The sequence below is a fragment of the Podarcis melisellensis genome, assembly GCF_964234715.1.
Source record: "Podarcis melisellensis genome assembly, chromosome: 14".
Classification (NCBI taxonomy): domain Eukaryota; kingdom Metazoa; phylum Chordata; class Lepidosauria; order Squamata; family Lacertidae; genus Podarcis; species Podarcis melisellensis.
The window spans coordinates 37,525,331-37,541,952 of NC_138546.1; the positions used below are offsets into that span (position 1 = coordinate 37,525,331).

The 16,622-nt window shown below is 44.8% G+C and overlaps 1 protein-coding gene across 2 annotated transcripts in view; it reads right to left on the bottom strand.

Annotated features, from left to right (window-relative positions):
* SH3GL3 (SH3 domain containing GRB2 like 3, endophilin A3) overlaps nucleotides 1-16,622 on the bottom strand; it is a 42,185-nt gene that overhangs the window by 5,792 nt on the left and 19,771 nt on the right. Inside the window, exons 2-7 of one of the 2 annotated variants that reach the window (XM_081888695.1) lie at nucleotides 15,501-15,569; nucleotides 15,336-15,401; nucleotides 14,228-14,300; nucleotides 7,081-7,224; nucleotides 4,915-5,048; nucleotides 2,993-3,151 (exon numbers count right to left, since the gene is read on the bottom strand). In XM_081888695.1, coding sequence (XP_081744821.1) covers nucleotides 2,993-3,151; nucleotides 4,915-5,048; nucleotides 7,081-7,204 — 417 coding nt within the window. In that variant the 5' untranslated portion in view covers nucleotides 7,205-7,224; nucleotides 14,228-14,300; nucleotides 15,336-15,401; nucleotides 15,501-15,569. The remainder of the gene's footprint in view (nucleotides 1-2,992; nucleotides 3,152-4,914; nucleotides 5,049-7,080; nucleotides 7,225-14,227; nucleotides 14,301-15,335; nucleotides 15,402-15,500; nucleotides 15,570-16,622) is intronic. The other variant, XM_081888694.1, reaches the window with a different exon arrangement.

Sequence of the window (16,622 nt, forward strand, 5' to 3'; positions counted from 1 at the left end):
AGGTGGTATGTCTTACCAGAGAAACCCAGAAATTGTTTCTTAGTAAACCACACACGGGGAACTCTATGATAATCCTCACTTCTCTCACCAGGTGGCAGCCTTTCTAAAGCAATACAAAGAACAAAAACACAACCGTTTGTCTCTGTTTTAAAGCTGCCATTAGCCATCAACATAAAGCATAGATGATTTTAAAGAAACAGACAGGAGCAGGCAAAGGCCTACCGTTTACTACAATATAGGACACGGATTGCCAGACTTTTTTGGATTTATGGCCACATTTGGAATTTTGAAAGGATGGTCACATCCACACCATTTAGGCGCCATCTGCACAATATATTAAAAGTGGTACCATACCACTGTAAACAGGGGCTGGGAGTTGTTCGGAGACCCCTATTCCCCCAGAGAACTACAAATCCCAGAGTCCCTTGTGAAGAGGCGCTGGCGGTTTAATCACTCAGAAAATTATAGCTCTGTGGGGGAGAAACAGGAGTCTCCAAACAACTCTCAGCGGACTACAATTCCCAGAATTCTTTGCGCAAAGCCATAAGTGTTAAAGGGGTATGGCGCCAATTTAAATGTGCAGTGCAGATGGAGCCTCAAAGCAAACACAACCAAAGTGAGAAAGTGTTGCTGTTGTTCAGCTCAAAGGGGGTGGCTTTCTCACCACCTTGTGACAAAAGAAGGGCAGGGACTGGGGTGCTAGGATGCCCCAAGGCGTTGAGGGCACCAAGGGAAGCCCTCAAGGGCACCATGATGTCCACAGATACAGCGGCGGAGGAAGACGCTCGGGCACCTGTGGCAGCGCACCGAGGGGCAGGGCGAGGCATCCATAGGGGAAGGGTGCACTGTGGGGCCTCTGGAGTCTGCCTGCCTCCTCCCACTCAGCCGTCCTAAACCATGGGGGGGGGAGGAAGGGAGCGGGCAGACCATTTGGGCAGGAGAGATGCGTGACTTGGGCGCACTGCAGGCCCCACGTTGAGTGCCCCCCGGCATTTTGTCACCCCCCTCAGTGGTGACACGCAGGGCGGTCCACACCCACCACACACCCCTGCACAGATACCACACTGGCAGCCCCAGATAATAATAACAATAAAAATTTATTATTTATACCCCGCCCATCTGGCTGAGTTTCCCCAGCCACTCTGGGCGGCTCCCAATCGAGTGTTAAAAACAATACCGCATTAAATATAAATAAATAAAGATTAACATGTTTAAAATAAAGATATAGCACCTTTGAGACTACTGCATACCCTCCAACACGACACGGCCTCAGTTTCCAAGGCACCACCTCCTGGGTCCAAAATCCCACACAAATCACATGACCCACGCAAGATCGCACACCTGGAAAAAGCACTTTTTCATGGCAATATCTCAGCCCGAAGTCATGCAAAAGCAAGGCACCCAAATTGGCCACCAATTTGGGATAAACTGGGATGTCCCAGTTTTTCCAGGGCAGTTGTTGGCAGATATGATGTTGAGGCCACTCCAAGGGGGCTGCATTGTATAATATATTTCTAAACTCATCAGTTCTGTATTTGGAACTGGCAAAGGAAAGTGGCTGATACACAGCCGTACAAGAACTGTATTCTCAAAGGCTGTCAACTGATTTAAGAATTTTAGGCTCCAGTCCTACACACACTTGAATTCAACAGGGCTTACTTTTGAGTAGACATTTGCTGCATTCACTTCATTGTATTTTCCTGTTGTTTCCTTATCTGTTAATTTTTTGCATTTTATGTCCTCTTTCACACAATGTAAAAGCCAATCATGGAAATCTAGCAAAAGCTTAGCATTCATTTCTGTGTTAATTGTATCCAGAAAACAAAACCCAATTTCAGCTCCGTTAACTGGGAAAATCACGGGAGTTCTATGTTGCAATTTTACACAACAAAATATGGAGAGGTATCCTGGCATACCGTTTTTTCCTACTATTTGAAATTTAACTTCACGTGGTGGTATATAAATCAAAAAGCCACGGTGCCATAACACAACAGGTAATGTAGTGTAAAAGGAATGCCAGAAATCAGGACAGAAGTGCCAGCTAGCATTATAACCAGGAACATTAATACAATAAACCTCATACCTAATGGCAACCAAATGGTTTGATAAAATGTTATTAACTGTTGTTTTTTTGATGTTTAAAATTGTTTTCAAATGCTTAAAATATGTTGGTTTAAGATTTTGACATTTGCCGCCCTTGGGCTCCTCTAGGAGTAAAGGCAGGATACAAAAATACCAAACAAACAAACTATAAACGAAATCTTCTCTATAACAGTAAAGGATCAGGAGAATGTATTATAGCAGAGCACTAAATGAATCTGGTACTATGGTTGTTTTTCATTATGTGTTCTGGGATTGTAAACATCAAGATCAAGATAATACACGCCCGCTTTTGCGCCACTGTTTACACATCTCTTTTGTATAGAGTTTGTGACTGTATGGCTTAAAAACCTTGATTGTAAAAGGTAAAGGTAAAGTTAAATGATCCCTGGACGGTTAAGTCCAGTCAAAGGTGACAATGAGGTTGTGGTGTTCATCTCGCTTTCAGGCCGAGGGAGCAGGCATTTGTCCACAGACAGCTTTCTGGGTCATGCGGCCAGCAGGGCTAAACTGCTTCTGGCACAATGGGACACCATGACAGAAGCCAGAGCACACAAAAACGCTGTTTACTTTCCCACCGCAGTGGTACCTATTTATTTACTTGCACTGGTGTGCTTTTGAACTGCTAGGCTGGCAGGAGCTGGGACAGAGCAATGGGAGCTCACCCCGTTGTGGGGATTCGAACCATCAACCTTCCTATCAGCAAGCCCAAGAGGCTCAGTGGTTAAACCACAGCGCCACCCGCGTCCTACTTTGATTGTACACACACACACACACACACACACACACACACGTTAGTAGTTAGGACACTGCAACCACATGGAATGCACACAAACACACCAAATCAGTCCTTGCACTCTCAAAGACCTTAACATCAGCAAGAGGGTCTTACATCATTTTCTAAAAAGTTGAACATGCTCCTCTCTGCCAGTTCTTTGGATTCTTCGAACTTTTCCACAGCTTGCTTAACCTCCTCATCTGGTATCTTCCCTAGGCGCTTCTTTTTGTAATCGTAATCTAGACGCCGGCCTTCTAGTTTCTTCAGGTGGTGCTGTGTTCAAAACAAAAATCCAAACAAAAAGATATCCAATTGCTAAGAATCCAAATGGCAAGGAGCCCCAAATGACGTTTTGCAAGCACGTTTCGGTTAAAGACGATATTATGTTGATTTATGCACTTAGGGAAAGTCAGGTGGGATGTCAGCCAAAAAACAAACACCCCTCAACCAAAGAAACCCAGCATCTGTGAACACTCCAAATACTACACAGCAATAAATCCTTTCATGCAGGACACTTCACTCAATGTGCGTGGGGGGGGGGGGGACCTTTAGACTCCCCGAATGAGAAGCAAGAGACTGCCAAAATATGGTTTCACTTTGCATCCTGGCTTTCAGTCAAGTTCTGAATTTTTTTATTATTATTCTGACTGCAGTGTGGTAGTTAACACAAGAGAGATAATGACAAACCATGGTTAACACGAGAGACATAATGCTAAACCATGGTTGCATTTGAATATGAAAAGCTGGGGGGGGGGGCCGTGGTCCTCCAGACCGTGTTGGATGCCAACCGCCATCAGTTGCAAAGAGGAACAGAGGAAACTAGAGAGGCTTAGCAGGGAGAAAAGCAAACCCTGGTTCTATCAGGTTTCTCTACAGCTATTTTATCTCTCCCTCAGCAGCTAATTTTCTCTCTCTTTTTTTTAAAAAAATAATACTTATTAAGGTTTCAAAAAAGCTTACAGAAATAAAGAAAAAAGGACAAGAAAATAAATACATTATACAAAAAAAGGAAAATATAAAAACAATTAAAAACACATCCAACTTTCCATATCTTATTTTCATTTGCTTGTTTCCTTGACCTCCTCACACCTCCCTTTTTTGTATTCTAGTTCCATTAGTTATTTCAGCAAATCCTTTCCACCTTATTTTTATCTTAGTAATTTATCTTAATATATTATAGCTTTACATTCTGACCTGTTACCAATCCACTTTTACTTAATCCTTTATAGCATTCCTACTAAAACCACATAGCTGCGTTCCAACATCCTTCTAACATTCTTTGATTTTACAGTGTTTCTGTAAATAGTCTTTAAATTTCTTCAAATCTTGTTCTACCGACTCTTCTCCCTGGTCTCGGATTCTGCCAGTCATTTCCGCCAGTTCCATGTATTCCATCAACTTCATCTGCCATTCTTCCCGGGCAGCAGCTAATTTTCTCAATGGGTGGGAGGGGGAGAAACAGGCCTCATTCACACTTTTCCTTATCCTGTGTCTAGAAAGCATGCATCCAATCAGTTTTGCCTTTCCCCTGGAAAACTTGCTCTTTAGTGCTGAATCGGAGAAAACTTGAACCCGGAGAAAACCCGATTGACATTTGCTCCCATTCAGCAGTAAACAGTGGGTTTTCCTGGGGGAAAGCAGCAAGGAAAGCGGAAGTGTAAATGAGCCTCTAAAGGAAATCAGCTGCTAATAACCTAGCTTTCCCCAAAGCTGCTAACCATGGTTTCCCATTTTACCCAAACCAGGAAACGATAGCTATCGGAAGACTTCCTGGTTTGTTTACTTGCTTGTGCGAAGAGAGGGGTGACAGGATTGCTAATAACAGGGATGATTAGCTGCTGTGGACAGAGAAGCCCCGCTAAGGCTCAGAGAGGGAAGATGTTCCCATTGCTCCAAACCAAAAAGTGCTACAGCAGAATTTGAAAAGCTCACGGTAAAAGTTCGGAGACACTTTGTGAAATTTCTCAAGGGATGAATGCGCCACACCTCCTGGCACACTTGAAAAGGCAAAATGTGCAAGCCAGAAATAAACTCACCCCAATCTCTTTTAAATCCTTGTCTTGCAACAGCTGAAGAGGATCGATGAAGTTTTGCTTGACATTGATGTCCAGAGAGTCTTTCACTTCGCCCATCAGCTTCATGCTCTCCCCTGAATCGATTAGGGCAGTGCCTTGTAGGGAAAAAGCAACACTCATTAAATCAAATTAGTACCATATGTGCTGTAGAAGAGGGCAAAACCCGAACAACCTAGGTATTAAAACCATATGCTCCATTGTCACCCTCTGTTCTCATAAATATGAACAGCTTTCCAATCCCCTGTATTTTCCCCTGTCCTCGTGTTGTAGGCAGGAACAGCTCACAATCCAAGCCCCCCACTTAACTTTTTGGGGTGGGGCCAGCTTCTGTTTTTAGAAAGCCATAGGCAGGGCTTTTTTTCAGCAGAGCTCAGTCCTGGCACCTCTCAGGTGGGCACCATTGCCATTATAAGAGAACATGGTCAGGGGAGGAGGAAGGGGCGGAGGGGGCAGTATGCCCGGGGTGCCACTCTGAGAGGGGTGACAAGATGGCCCATACCTCCCCCCAGCTGTAGAGCGGCCGAGAGTGCCCGCAGTCTGTATGGCTGCCGCTCTCATGCACTGCTGTACAGGCTCCCTCTCACACAGCAACCGTATGGGCTGCTGTGCGTGAGCAGTCTGTATGGAATGCTGCTTGTACGGGTTGCCGCACATGCACACTTTGTACGAGCGTCGCTGTGCAAGCAGCAGCCCGTACAGACTGCACATGTGCGGCATTCCGTACAAAGTGTGCACACACGGGAAGCCGCACATGCACAGTCCATACGGGCTGCGCTGCCCCAGGTGCCGGAGAGGCTTCCTCCACCACTGAACATAGTGAGTTCCGGCACCTCTTTCTCTAGAAAAATAGGTGGGTGTGGTTTGGAGAAAACCACCTCACAGGCCTAATTATGTCTTCTGCCGATCAGAGATTTTGCACATTGTTTAGAGCAGTGTTTCCCAACCTTTTTTGGGCAAAGGCACACTTGTTTCATGAAAAAAATCTCGAGGCACACCACCATTACAGCCCCGTGACGTCAGCGCGCAGCGTCACGCCGGGAGGGACGCACGAAAGTGTAAGTTTCATTTTTTTCCCTCCCCCTTGCCTTCCTTCTGTGCCAACCGCCAAAAAGCCAAGAAAAAAGCCAAGACTTTAGGGCAGCAGGTCGACACGGAAGAAGCTCCTACCTAAGGACAGGTGCAACGGCCATGTCCTCTTCTGCCACACTTGGCAGCCCTGCCTCACGGTCGTGACTCCCACCCTGATTTCTCCCCGCAGGTCGAGCGGCACAGGCAGCCCAATGTGTCCAGCCCAGACACAAGCCCCGCTTCCCCACTCTAGATCCTGAATGCGACCAAGTGCTCTGGACTCCCGAGCATGGTGGGAAAGAGGACTCGCATCTGGTAGCCTCCGGGCTCCTCGCCTGCTCGAGGGATGGCATTGCAGGCAAGCTGCCGGCCGTCGCCATCGCCGCCCCCTCATGCGAGTGGACCTGCCCGGAGTGGTGGGCCGGGGGAGGCTCGCTCTCTGTGGGGATGTGGCCCGCACGCGCGGCCCCGCTTCCTCCTGCCCAGTGCTGAGCTCCTTACCCGCGATCTCGGTCTCACGCACGCGGATCCCACTTATTCCGAAGCTCGCGCCACTAGCCGGGGCTCTCACACCGTGCCAGGGCGAGGCGGCGCGGCCCACTGACGTCATCGCAGCTCGCCGCCGCCCTCAACTTCCCTGTTCCCTCCCCTCCCTCGGGTCGCCGTGGTTACCGAGGACTGCAAGCTGCTCGGGCGAGCGTGGGGCATTAAGTGGGAGAAGGAAAATTAAAATTAAAACTCGCCTGAAGGCCGCCTCTCCGGATATCTTTCGAATTTTTTAATTTTTCCCGCGGCACACCAGGCAACGTCTCGCGGCACACTAGTGTGCCGCGGAACACCGGTTGGGAAACACTGGTTTAGAGGACCATCTTGAGTATGGCAAATGCATGAAATGTGTCTGCCTGTGTGAACTGTACTCTCTCACGTTCATTCTGTCTCAGCCTTGCCTCTCCTCCCTCTATTACCTCCTCCACTGTAAGCTTCATGGGGGCAGGGCCTGTCTTCCCCACCACAACCACATGCACAGGCCACAGAAGCCACATAGCTGCAGAAGCTCACCAAATGCGGAGTCCTCTCCGAGTTCTCTTCCATATCGAAGCATACACTCTCCAAGCAGCCCTTCTGTCTGAGGGTACCCTGTGGCTTTCACTTGCCCTCGTATCTTGGACACGGTATTCAGCATTCCCAGCTTGGCTCTGTAGGCTTAAAAACAACAACAACATTGCAGACATTGGTGAGGCATAAAAGAAATACCTAAATATCCATTTGAAGAAAGACATATGTGCTTATTATCCCCACGTACTGGGGTAAAGAATCGGAGGTGTCGTGGCAAATTCAGAAGTGCAGGATTCCTTCATGATAGCCACAGCCACACCACCTTCTAAGACTGTACAGCCATCTTACAATTATACCATCACCGTAATACAGTAGTACCTCTGGTTGCAAATGGGATCCGTTCCGGAGGCCCGTTTGCAACCTGAAAAGCCTTCAACCTGAAGCACCGTATCTGGACATGTGTGTGGTGTGATTTGGTGCTTGTGCGCAAGCGGCGAAACCTGGAAGTAACCCTTTCCGGTAATTCCAGGTCACAGCGGGACGCAACCTGAAAAGACGTAACATAAAGCAAATGTAACATGCGGTATGACTGTAATGGGATGTGCATTGCAATGAACAATGCTGATTGCCACGTGTTCCAGCTAGATAGACTATTTTATGCGCATGTACAGGAGCAAATGATTTGGAGTCATTAAGGTGTGTTTTCCTCGACGTTCCACTGGACATAACAGAACTTGCACACCATTCTCTTGAATCGGCAGCACCTTGTGTTTCAAGTGTTCCAAAACGTTTAGCTTTGGAACATGCAGAACAACTCTTCAGTGCTCTTCCCATGCACCTTATCCAAAGCGACCCTAGGAGCCAATCCTCAGTGGCTGTCAGGTAGTAGAGGAACCAACCCTCACGTCAGGTTGCCAGGAACAGATCAGACAAGGAAATGTCCTTACCATCTGCTTTTTATTCAATATTTACAGAGAGAGGCTTGGGAATGCAGCGTTGTCCCGAGTCAATCTCCATTCCCCTTCTCTCCCACTTCCTCATTTGTCATCTCTTCTATGGGTGGCGCTGAGGGCCCTTTGCTTCTGAGCTCTTTGCTCTCCTACTTTTAAGGCTCGCCAGGTTCTGGGATATGGTGGGTCTGGAACGCTTTCTAGTGATAACGTGTCAGCCAGCTGCTGCTCTGGCCCTGCTCCCTCCTCCTCTCCCATAATTCCCCAGCTTTCCCCCTCATCTTCCTCTGAGCTGTGACCTCCCTCAAACCCCTGTTGTAATTCTGTCTTCTTCTTCTCTGGAAGGGTCAGGCTGGGCAGGCGGCCTCCACCATTCCTGCTCTGACCAGTCCCTGATATTGGCTGACTCACTTTTTCACTCTGATTGGATTTAATCAGTACGAAGGATGAAATGACTTCTTGGTAGAAAACAACAACAGCAACCCTCTCCTTTCATGCTGATTGGGTGGCTCAGGAATTATTATTATTAAATTATAATTATTATTTCCTTATTACCATTTGAACTTATATACTGCCCTATACGCGCAGGTCTCAGGATGGTTCACAGGATAAAATCAGAAAATAAAACCAAGTATGTAATCAATATATATATATATATATATTATAAATATTTATTAAGGTTTTTAAAAAAGAAAATACAATAATAATAAACATTATTGCTTTGTTTTAACAAAGTTTCATAATATTCTTGAGCTTCCTCACGTCTCCCGCTCCCATTTACATCTTTAATAATTTTTGTCAAGCAAATTATCATCTTATTTCCAAATCTATAACCACATGCTTAGATATCAATTCTTAATCTATTTTAATGATGGCCAGTTATTTATAACCAAGCATCCTTCTTAACATTCCACTAAATCACAATATTTCTGCAGGTAGGTCTTGAATTTCTTCCAATCTTCTTCAATCCTTTCTTCTCCCAGGTCTCGGATTCTGCCAGTCATCTCCGCCAATTGCATATAGTCCATCAGTTGCATCTGCCATTCTTCCAGTGTGGGTAGATTTTGAGTTTTCCAGTTCTTAGCAAGTAGTATCCTTGCTGCTGTTGTTGCGTACATGAAAAATGTTCTGTCTTTCTTTAACACCTTCTGGTCGACAATGCCCAGAAGAAAGGCCTCTGGTTTCTTGGTAAAGGTATACTTAAACACCTTTTTCAACTCGTTATATATCATTTCCCAGAAGGCCTTCACTTTAGGGCAGGTCCACCAGAGGTGAAAGAATGTTCCTTCATTTTCTTTACATTTCCAACATTTGTTATCAGACGAATGGTATATTTTGGCAAGTTTAACTGGGGTCATGTACCATCTGTATATCATTTTCATTACATTTTCTTTCAAAGCATTACATGCAGTGAAATTCAACCCAGTGGTCCACAACCTTTCCCAATCCTCAAACATAATGTTATGCCCAATGTCCTGTGCCCATTTTATCATAGCCGACTTAACCATTTCGTCTTAAGTATGTAATCAATATATAAACAATAACCCAATAAACACCACCCCCAGCTGAAAGCTGGGACCCTGCTGCAGAAATAGTAATGAGTCTTTAGTCCTGGACCACTACTCCTCTTGAAATAATACTGCCTTACATTATAAGAATATTGTTACTAGGGCAACAATGCTGTCCTCTTTTAAAGGAATATGATGCCTCTTAATGCCAGGTTCTGGGCATTAGAACCTGTGTGACGCAGCAGCTAAAAAAGCCAATGCAATTCTGGGCTGCATCAATAGGAGTATAGCATCTAGATCAAGGGAAGTAATAGTGCCACTGTATTCTGCTCTGGTCAGACCTCACCTGGAGTACTGTGTCCAGTTCTGGGCACCACAGTTCAAGAAGGACACTGACAAACTGGAACGTGTCCAGAGGAGGGCAACCAAAATGGTCAAAGGCCTGGAAACGATGCCTTATGAGGAACGGCTAAGGGAGCTGGGCATGTTTAGCCTGGAGAAAAGGAGGTTAAGGGGTGATATGATAGCCATGTTCAAATATATAAAAGGATGTCACATAGAGGAGGGAGAAAGGTTGTTTTCTGCTGCTCCAGAGAAGCGGACACGGAGCAATGGATCCAAACTACAAGAAAGACGATTCCACCTAAACATTAGGAAGAACTTCCTGACAGTAAGAGCTGTTCGACAGTGGAATTTGCTGCCAAGGAGTGTGGTGGAGTCTCCTTCTTTGGAGGTCTTTAAGCAGAGGCTTGACAACCATATGTCAGGAGTGCTCTGATGGTGTTTCCTGCTTGGCAGGGGGTTGGACTCGATGGCCCTTGTGGTCTCTCCCAACTCTATGATTCTATGGGGATCAAGAGCAGGAGAGTGCAAAACCATGGTTCTAGAGACTGAGAACTACACATAAATTTTCTTCTCCAAGAATTGCTTAGGGGAAGTGCAACTCAAGGAGCAGAGGGGGCTGGCTTATATTATTCTAGTACAATATAACCACAGACAGTGGTTCTCGGAGATCTCTCTCAAACCTTTTAACTATACACAGAGCCGTCTTTCCTATTGGGCTTACTGGCGCGTTGCGCCAGGGCGCTGGTCTCTCAGGGGCACCCCAACGAGTGGGGAAGCTGTGCGGCTTTGCCAGTGGCCTCCCCTTTCCCTGCACACCCGCCAGCTGTGACCCATCAACCATATGGCTGGCAGGTGTGCAGCTTGCGTCCCAAGCCCCCGCGGGAGGAGAGCGGTCCCCACAGAGGCTTGGGAAAAGGTCGACAACTCTGGGAAACGGGCGGCGCCAGAGGGATCCACGGCGCTGGATCTGCTTAAGACAGCCCTGACTATACATCCCGGGGATATTACAGCCCCACTCCAATGCTAAGTATTCTTATTATTCCAAATTTCATTGAAGTCAGTGGGTGTTTTCGTGTGGGCCAAATATGCAGACCTTTCCCAGCAAACCATCTGTAGCAAAAAGAGGTTTTAACAGACCCTGCTATGAATGTTATTTGTTCTCAAACTGCAATAGTAAAAGTTCAGCTGATGAGTAACACCCCCCCCCCCCCGCTTCCTCTGAAAATGCACTTGGTCAGTTATACAAAAGGTTGACAGATAAGCAGTGTGTGCTGGAATCAATGAGAAAGAAATCCTTCATTTCTCAATGCATACTATGTCTCATTTCACAGAGATATTACATATTCACAAAGATATCGGTATATGTCAAGAATGGTACAGATTTCCAATCTAGAGGGCAGTTTCTAGATCGGTTTTTACAGGGTAATGTCACAAACAGGCAATGTTTATAACGATTCCGTGACTGTTCTTTCTGAAAACTGCAATTTCATGTGGAAAACTCTTGACAAAACGGAAGCACGGTTCTTGCGAACATAGCCTTGACTTTCACATGACTGTATCTCTAACTTACAAAAAAAGGCCAGAGTGCAAAACTGCACCAGTTCCCACTGTGCAGACAAAATAATTCATCCCCAAACTATTTTAAAGAGAAGCGTCAATGGAAAAAAATCTTCACAAATAAAGCTATTGCGTCTTCTTCAACACCATGTAATTTCTCAGGCTCTCTACATGACAATTACTTTGCCTAGCGTTTTATAGATGTTTATCCTATCTTTCAGGGCGTATACTGTCACAAGGCAATTTACAAACACAAAATCCCAAATGATTAAAACAGCATAAAATAGGGATGGGGGTGTTGCTGGACTCCAAGTCCCATCGACCCCAACCAGCTTGACCAATGGGAATGGACGATGGGAGTTGTAGTCCACCAACATTTCGAGGGCCACAGCTCCCCCACCCCAGCACAGAACACCAGCATTTGAACGTTAACACTAACATTACAGCAGCAGCTACACATTTGCTAAAATGTGGGATTCATAACATTAGCCAAAGGAAGACTAAACGCTATGGGTTCTGCTGGGGTGACAGGGGCCCCGGCAGCCCCCCCGGATTTCAGCTGATTATATTGACCCAGACCTACATATACTGGACTCTAAGTACTGTATTCATTGTATTGTGCCTCCTCCTTGAGAGGTCCGGAGGGTGGCAACACGAGAACGGGGCCTTCTTTGCAGTGGCTCCCTGTCTGTGGAATGCTCTCCCCAAGGAAGTTCACCTGGTGCCTTCAGTATACACTTTTAGGCACCAAGCAAAACGTTCTCTTTTAACCAGGCCTTGGGTTGATTTGATTGACACCCTATGCCCTTATACAATACAGTGGTGCCTCGCAAGACGAAATTAATTCGTTCTGTGAATTTTTTCGTCTTGCGAAGCACGAAATCCCATAGGAATGCATTGAAAATCAATTAATGCGTTCCTATGGTTAAAAAAGTCCAAACAAAGCCAAATTTGGTACAACAAGAGTTTATTAAGTGCTATTTAAAGTCACACATACTGTAAAGAGCATTTCAAAATTCAAACCCAGAATTTTTTTTAAAAAACAGCAGAGAGTCACAGAAAATCATAAAAATGCAGGGGGGGGGAAACAAGCTTCCAGATTCTTGCAAACCCCTCCCCAACTGTTCCCCCAGCCACCCAGCACACAGAAATTCAAATCCAGACTTTTTTTAAAAAAATAGCAGAGTGCCCCAATGATCACAGAAAATCATAAAAATGCAGAAAAAAACAACCTTCCAGATTCTTGCAAACCCCTCCCCAACACCAAGTCCTTGAATTCCAAACACCCCAACCCAAAATCCAAACCCCCCCAAAAAAAGTTTTAAAAGCTTAACTTACCAAATGGCTGCAAAAGAAGTTTTGGAAAAGCTTCAAAAATCACCAAAGTCTTTAAAAACCTCAAAAAAGGCTACTATGTACACTGCGTTCTATGAGTTGCTCCTTGAAGTCAAGTCGCAACTGTATTAACGGTGTTAAGAAAAAGGAAACAAACTTGCAAGACGTTTTCGTCTTGCAAAGCAAGCCCATAGGGAAATTCGTCTTGCGAAGCAGCTCATAAAACGGAAAACCCTTTCGTCTAGCGAGTTTTCCGTCTTGCGAGGCATTCGTCTTGCGGGGCACCACTGTATGTTTCTTTCTTTGGGGGGGGTGTTACTGGGTTGTTGTTTTTATTTTGATTATATATATTGTGGTTTTTTATTTTGATTTTGTTCTGTGAACCGCCCTGAGACTTCCAGGTATAGGACAGTATACAAATTCTAATAATAATAATACTGTTAAAATAATAATTAAAAATTGTCCAGTAGCACCTTATAGACCAACTAAGTTTGTTCTGGTATAAGCTTTCATATGCATGCACACTTCTTCAGATAGCTTATACCAGAACAAACTTAGTTGGTGTATAAGGTGCTACTGGACAAATCTCTATTTTTATTATTTTTATTTCGACTACGTCAGACTGACATGGCTACCTACCTGAATTATTAAGTTAAAAAGTCACTTAGTGATATATTTGTTGCACTGGTAGAACATTGTTTCATAAGGGAAAACACAAGTACAAGGATCCCAAAAGCCTTGGGAGTCAAACGTTTCGATACTCGAACGACTGAAAACTGGAAGTGTGTGTTCCGTTTTTTGAACGTTCTTTTGGAAGCCGAACGTCTGACGGGGCTTCTGATTGGCTGCAGGAGCTTCCTGCAGCCAATCAGAAGCCACGCTTTGAAAGTCAAACGTTTCGGAAGTTGAACGGACTTCCGGAACGGATTCTGTTCGACTTCTGAGTTACGGCAGTACATCACTAAAGGTTGTTATGCAATAGACTGCACTACAAGAATCAGCTGTTGCATTGGATTCTTTTGTTGTAGAACCTTCAAACTCTGCCAACTGCTTGCATACAGGCTCTTGCCATAGCAGACCAGAGTGTGTTGATTATGACCTGTATAACTCCTGATGGAAGAATGACACCCAGTGTTTGGATGCTGGGAGTACGAAAGAGCAGCCATGGAGGTAAGATGGATTAGCACCATCCCATTCCAATGGATGGAACCAGAAGAAGAAAAATTGCACGGTGTGTCTGCACTGAAGTGACAGAACAAAACAGAACTAAACAGGATTTCCCTTATAGAGGAGCTACTGGCAGGTAGAAGGATCAGAAATTTCATGGTACAAAAGGATCAAGCCATAATAGGTCGTTGTGCCCAGAAGCCAAGCAAGGCATGCTTGGAGCAGATCTGATGACCTGGATTTGCAGTGAAACATCTGGAAGAGGCTGTTGGAATCATCTCTATTTACCTGGATTAGGTTGCAGATATTCAGTGGACTTTGACAGGAGCTCTGCCACAGCTTTGTTGGTGATGTCAATCTTCTGCAAGACAAACATATCAAGGCTTTTAAGGAAAATTTCATCGAAATGCCTGTTATCACTCCGTTCAGATGCACCATAAAAGCCTGCGCGTTCTGTGGAAATAACCAGAGAAGGCATCCGGTCAACTAAGTCAGAGATGGAGAACATCTGGCCTTCCAGATGCTGTTGGAAGACAACTCCCATCAGTCCCAACCATCAAGACCAATCGTTTGGGAAGATGGGAGTTGTAGTCCAGCAATGTAGGAGGGTCACAGGTTCCACATCTCAGAACAAAGTAAAACTGGGACAAGTGGGTGACAAAATGAGATCATGGCAAGATGGACATTTATGTATTCTGTCCAGTAGTAAAGGTAAAAATAAAGGACCCCATGACAGTTAAATCCAGTCAAAGGTGACTATGGGGTTGCGGCACACATCTCGCTTTCAGGCCGAGGGAGCCGGCGTTTGTCCACAGACAGCTTTCTGGGTCATGTGGCCAGCAGGACTAAACCACTTCTGGCGCAACAGGACACTGTGACGGAAACACCGTTTACCTTCCCGCCACAGTGGTACCTATTTATCTACTTGCACTGGCATGCTATCAAACAGCTAGGTTAGCAGGAGCTGGGACAGTGCGACAGGGACTCATTCCGTCATGGGGATTCGAACCACCAACCTTCTGATCGGCAAGCCCAAGAGACTCAGTGGTTTAGTGCCACCTGTGTCCAATAGTAGAGCTGGTAAGAATGCCTAGCTGTTCGAATGGTAGGCTTTCATTTCAGGTAAACAATATTTGCTTCTTTCTATAATCTCACCCCACACTCCATAGTTATTTTCCTTATAACATGCCTAGTTTATTTTACTATACTGATATGGTGCAATGGAAGTGAATAGCACTAATTCACGAGCAAGGATCTGCACTTGAGTCAATTATCTATTTCTTCCTACCTTGTTGTGAAGGAAAAATTAGAAAGATCCACCTTTGTCACCCTGAGCAACTTGAAGGAAAAACAAAAACATACACATCTAACTCATACATAAAAATATAAATTGGACCTAGAACAGGTTCACGTGATTTGAATACTCATGCGGTACAGCCATGTTGGGAGTGTAGACTCTAGACTGGAAGGGAAGGAAGGTAGAGAAACCTTACTTTATCATCTGGAACCAAGGGCATGTGTTTAGCAATAATCTTTAAGCATTTCCTTAGGCTTGTCTTACCCGTTCCATCTCATGGAAATCTTCATCGAGTTTTGTTCCTTCCACTCCGCTGATTTTTTCACTGAATAGCTGCAGGAAAAAAAAGAAAAGCGCTTATATAGCATGAAACAAAAGCTGCACATAAGGCTAGAAAAAATGTAGGAGACGCCACACAAATCCTGTCAAAATCAGGAGTCCCCTTTAGATATTGAAGAGTGCAGTGGGTCAGAGCAGAGGCCCATCTGTCAGTCATTTTTGCCTATGCAAAGTCCACAAGGCCAGGAGGGCAACTGCTCTGTCTGCTGCTGTTCCCAAGTGACTGGTATCCACAGGTATGCCACCTCTCATAATGGAGAAAGCCATCATGGCTGATAGTCACTAGGAATGGGAAAACCTATCAGTTTCATTTTCCCATTTCCCCCTCTCTCCAATTCTCCACATTTTCAGTTTCCAACGTTTTTATTTTAAACCTGTCTTGAAATTCAATTAACTTTTTAGTCCTTACTTCTCTTGGTTGCACGCAACTTTGTTTAATATACACATCATTCCAGAGCAATTCCCTCTAATATAATGATAGAGTGGTAGAATGATGCAATCACAGTGTTAGAAGGAACCCCCATGTAAATGTGATAAAAAATGGTTAAAAATTATGATATATGAAACTGCTAAAGATGAAAATCAGATAGGGGGGACTTGGGGAAGCTCACTTAACAATGTTTAGAAAAAATAAGGATAAGACAAGAATTTGTTTGTATTGTTTGTATTTCTGTTTGTATTGTTTATTTGTGTTATAAAATGAATAAAAAAAATTGCAGAAAAAAGAAGAAGGGACCACATGGGTCATCTAGTCTAACCCCCTGCAATGCAGGAATCTTTTGCCCAATGTGGGGTTCGAACCACGTCCCCAGGATTAAGAATGTCATGCTCTAGCATGGGACAAATTTACCTGCACCCATACAGGTATAGCAAACCCGTGACCTTGGCGTTATCCCCACCATGCTCTAACCAACTGAGCTAACCGCATTTCTGTAAATTATTTTCACTAATGTATGCATTTTAATGCACACTATACCTTAGTAGTATATGCATTTATATACGTATTACTTGGCTGGAGAACAGCATTGGGAAATACAGATAAGTGCA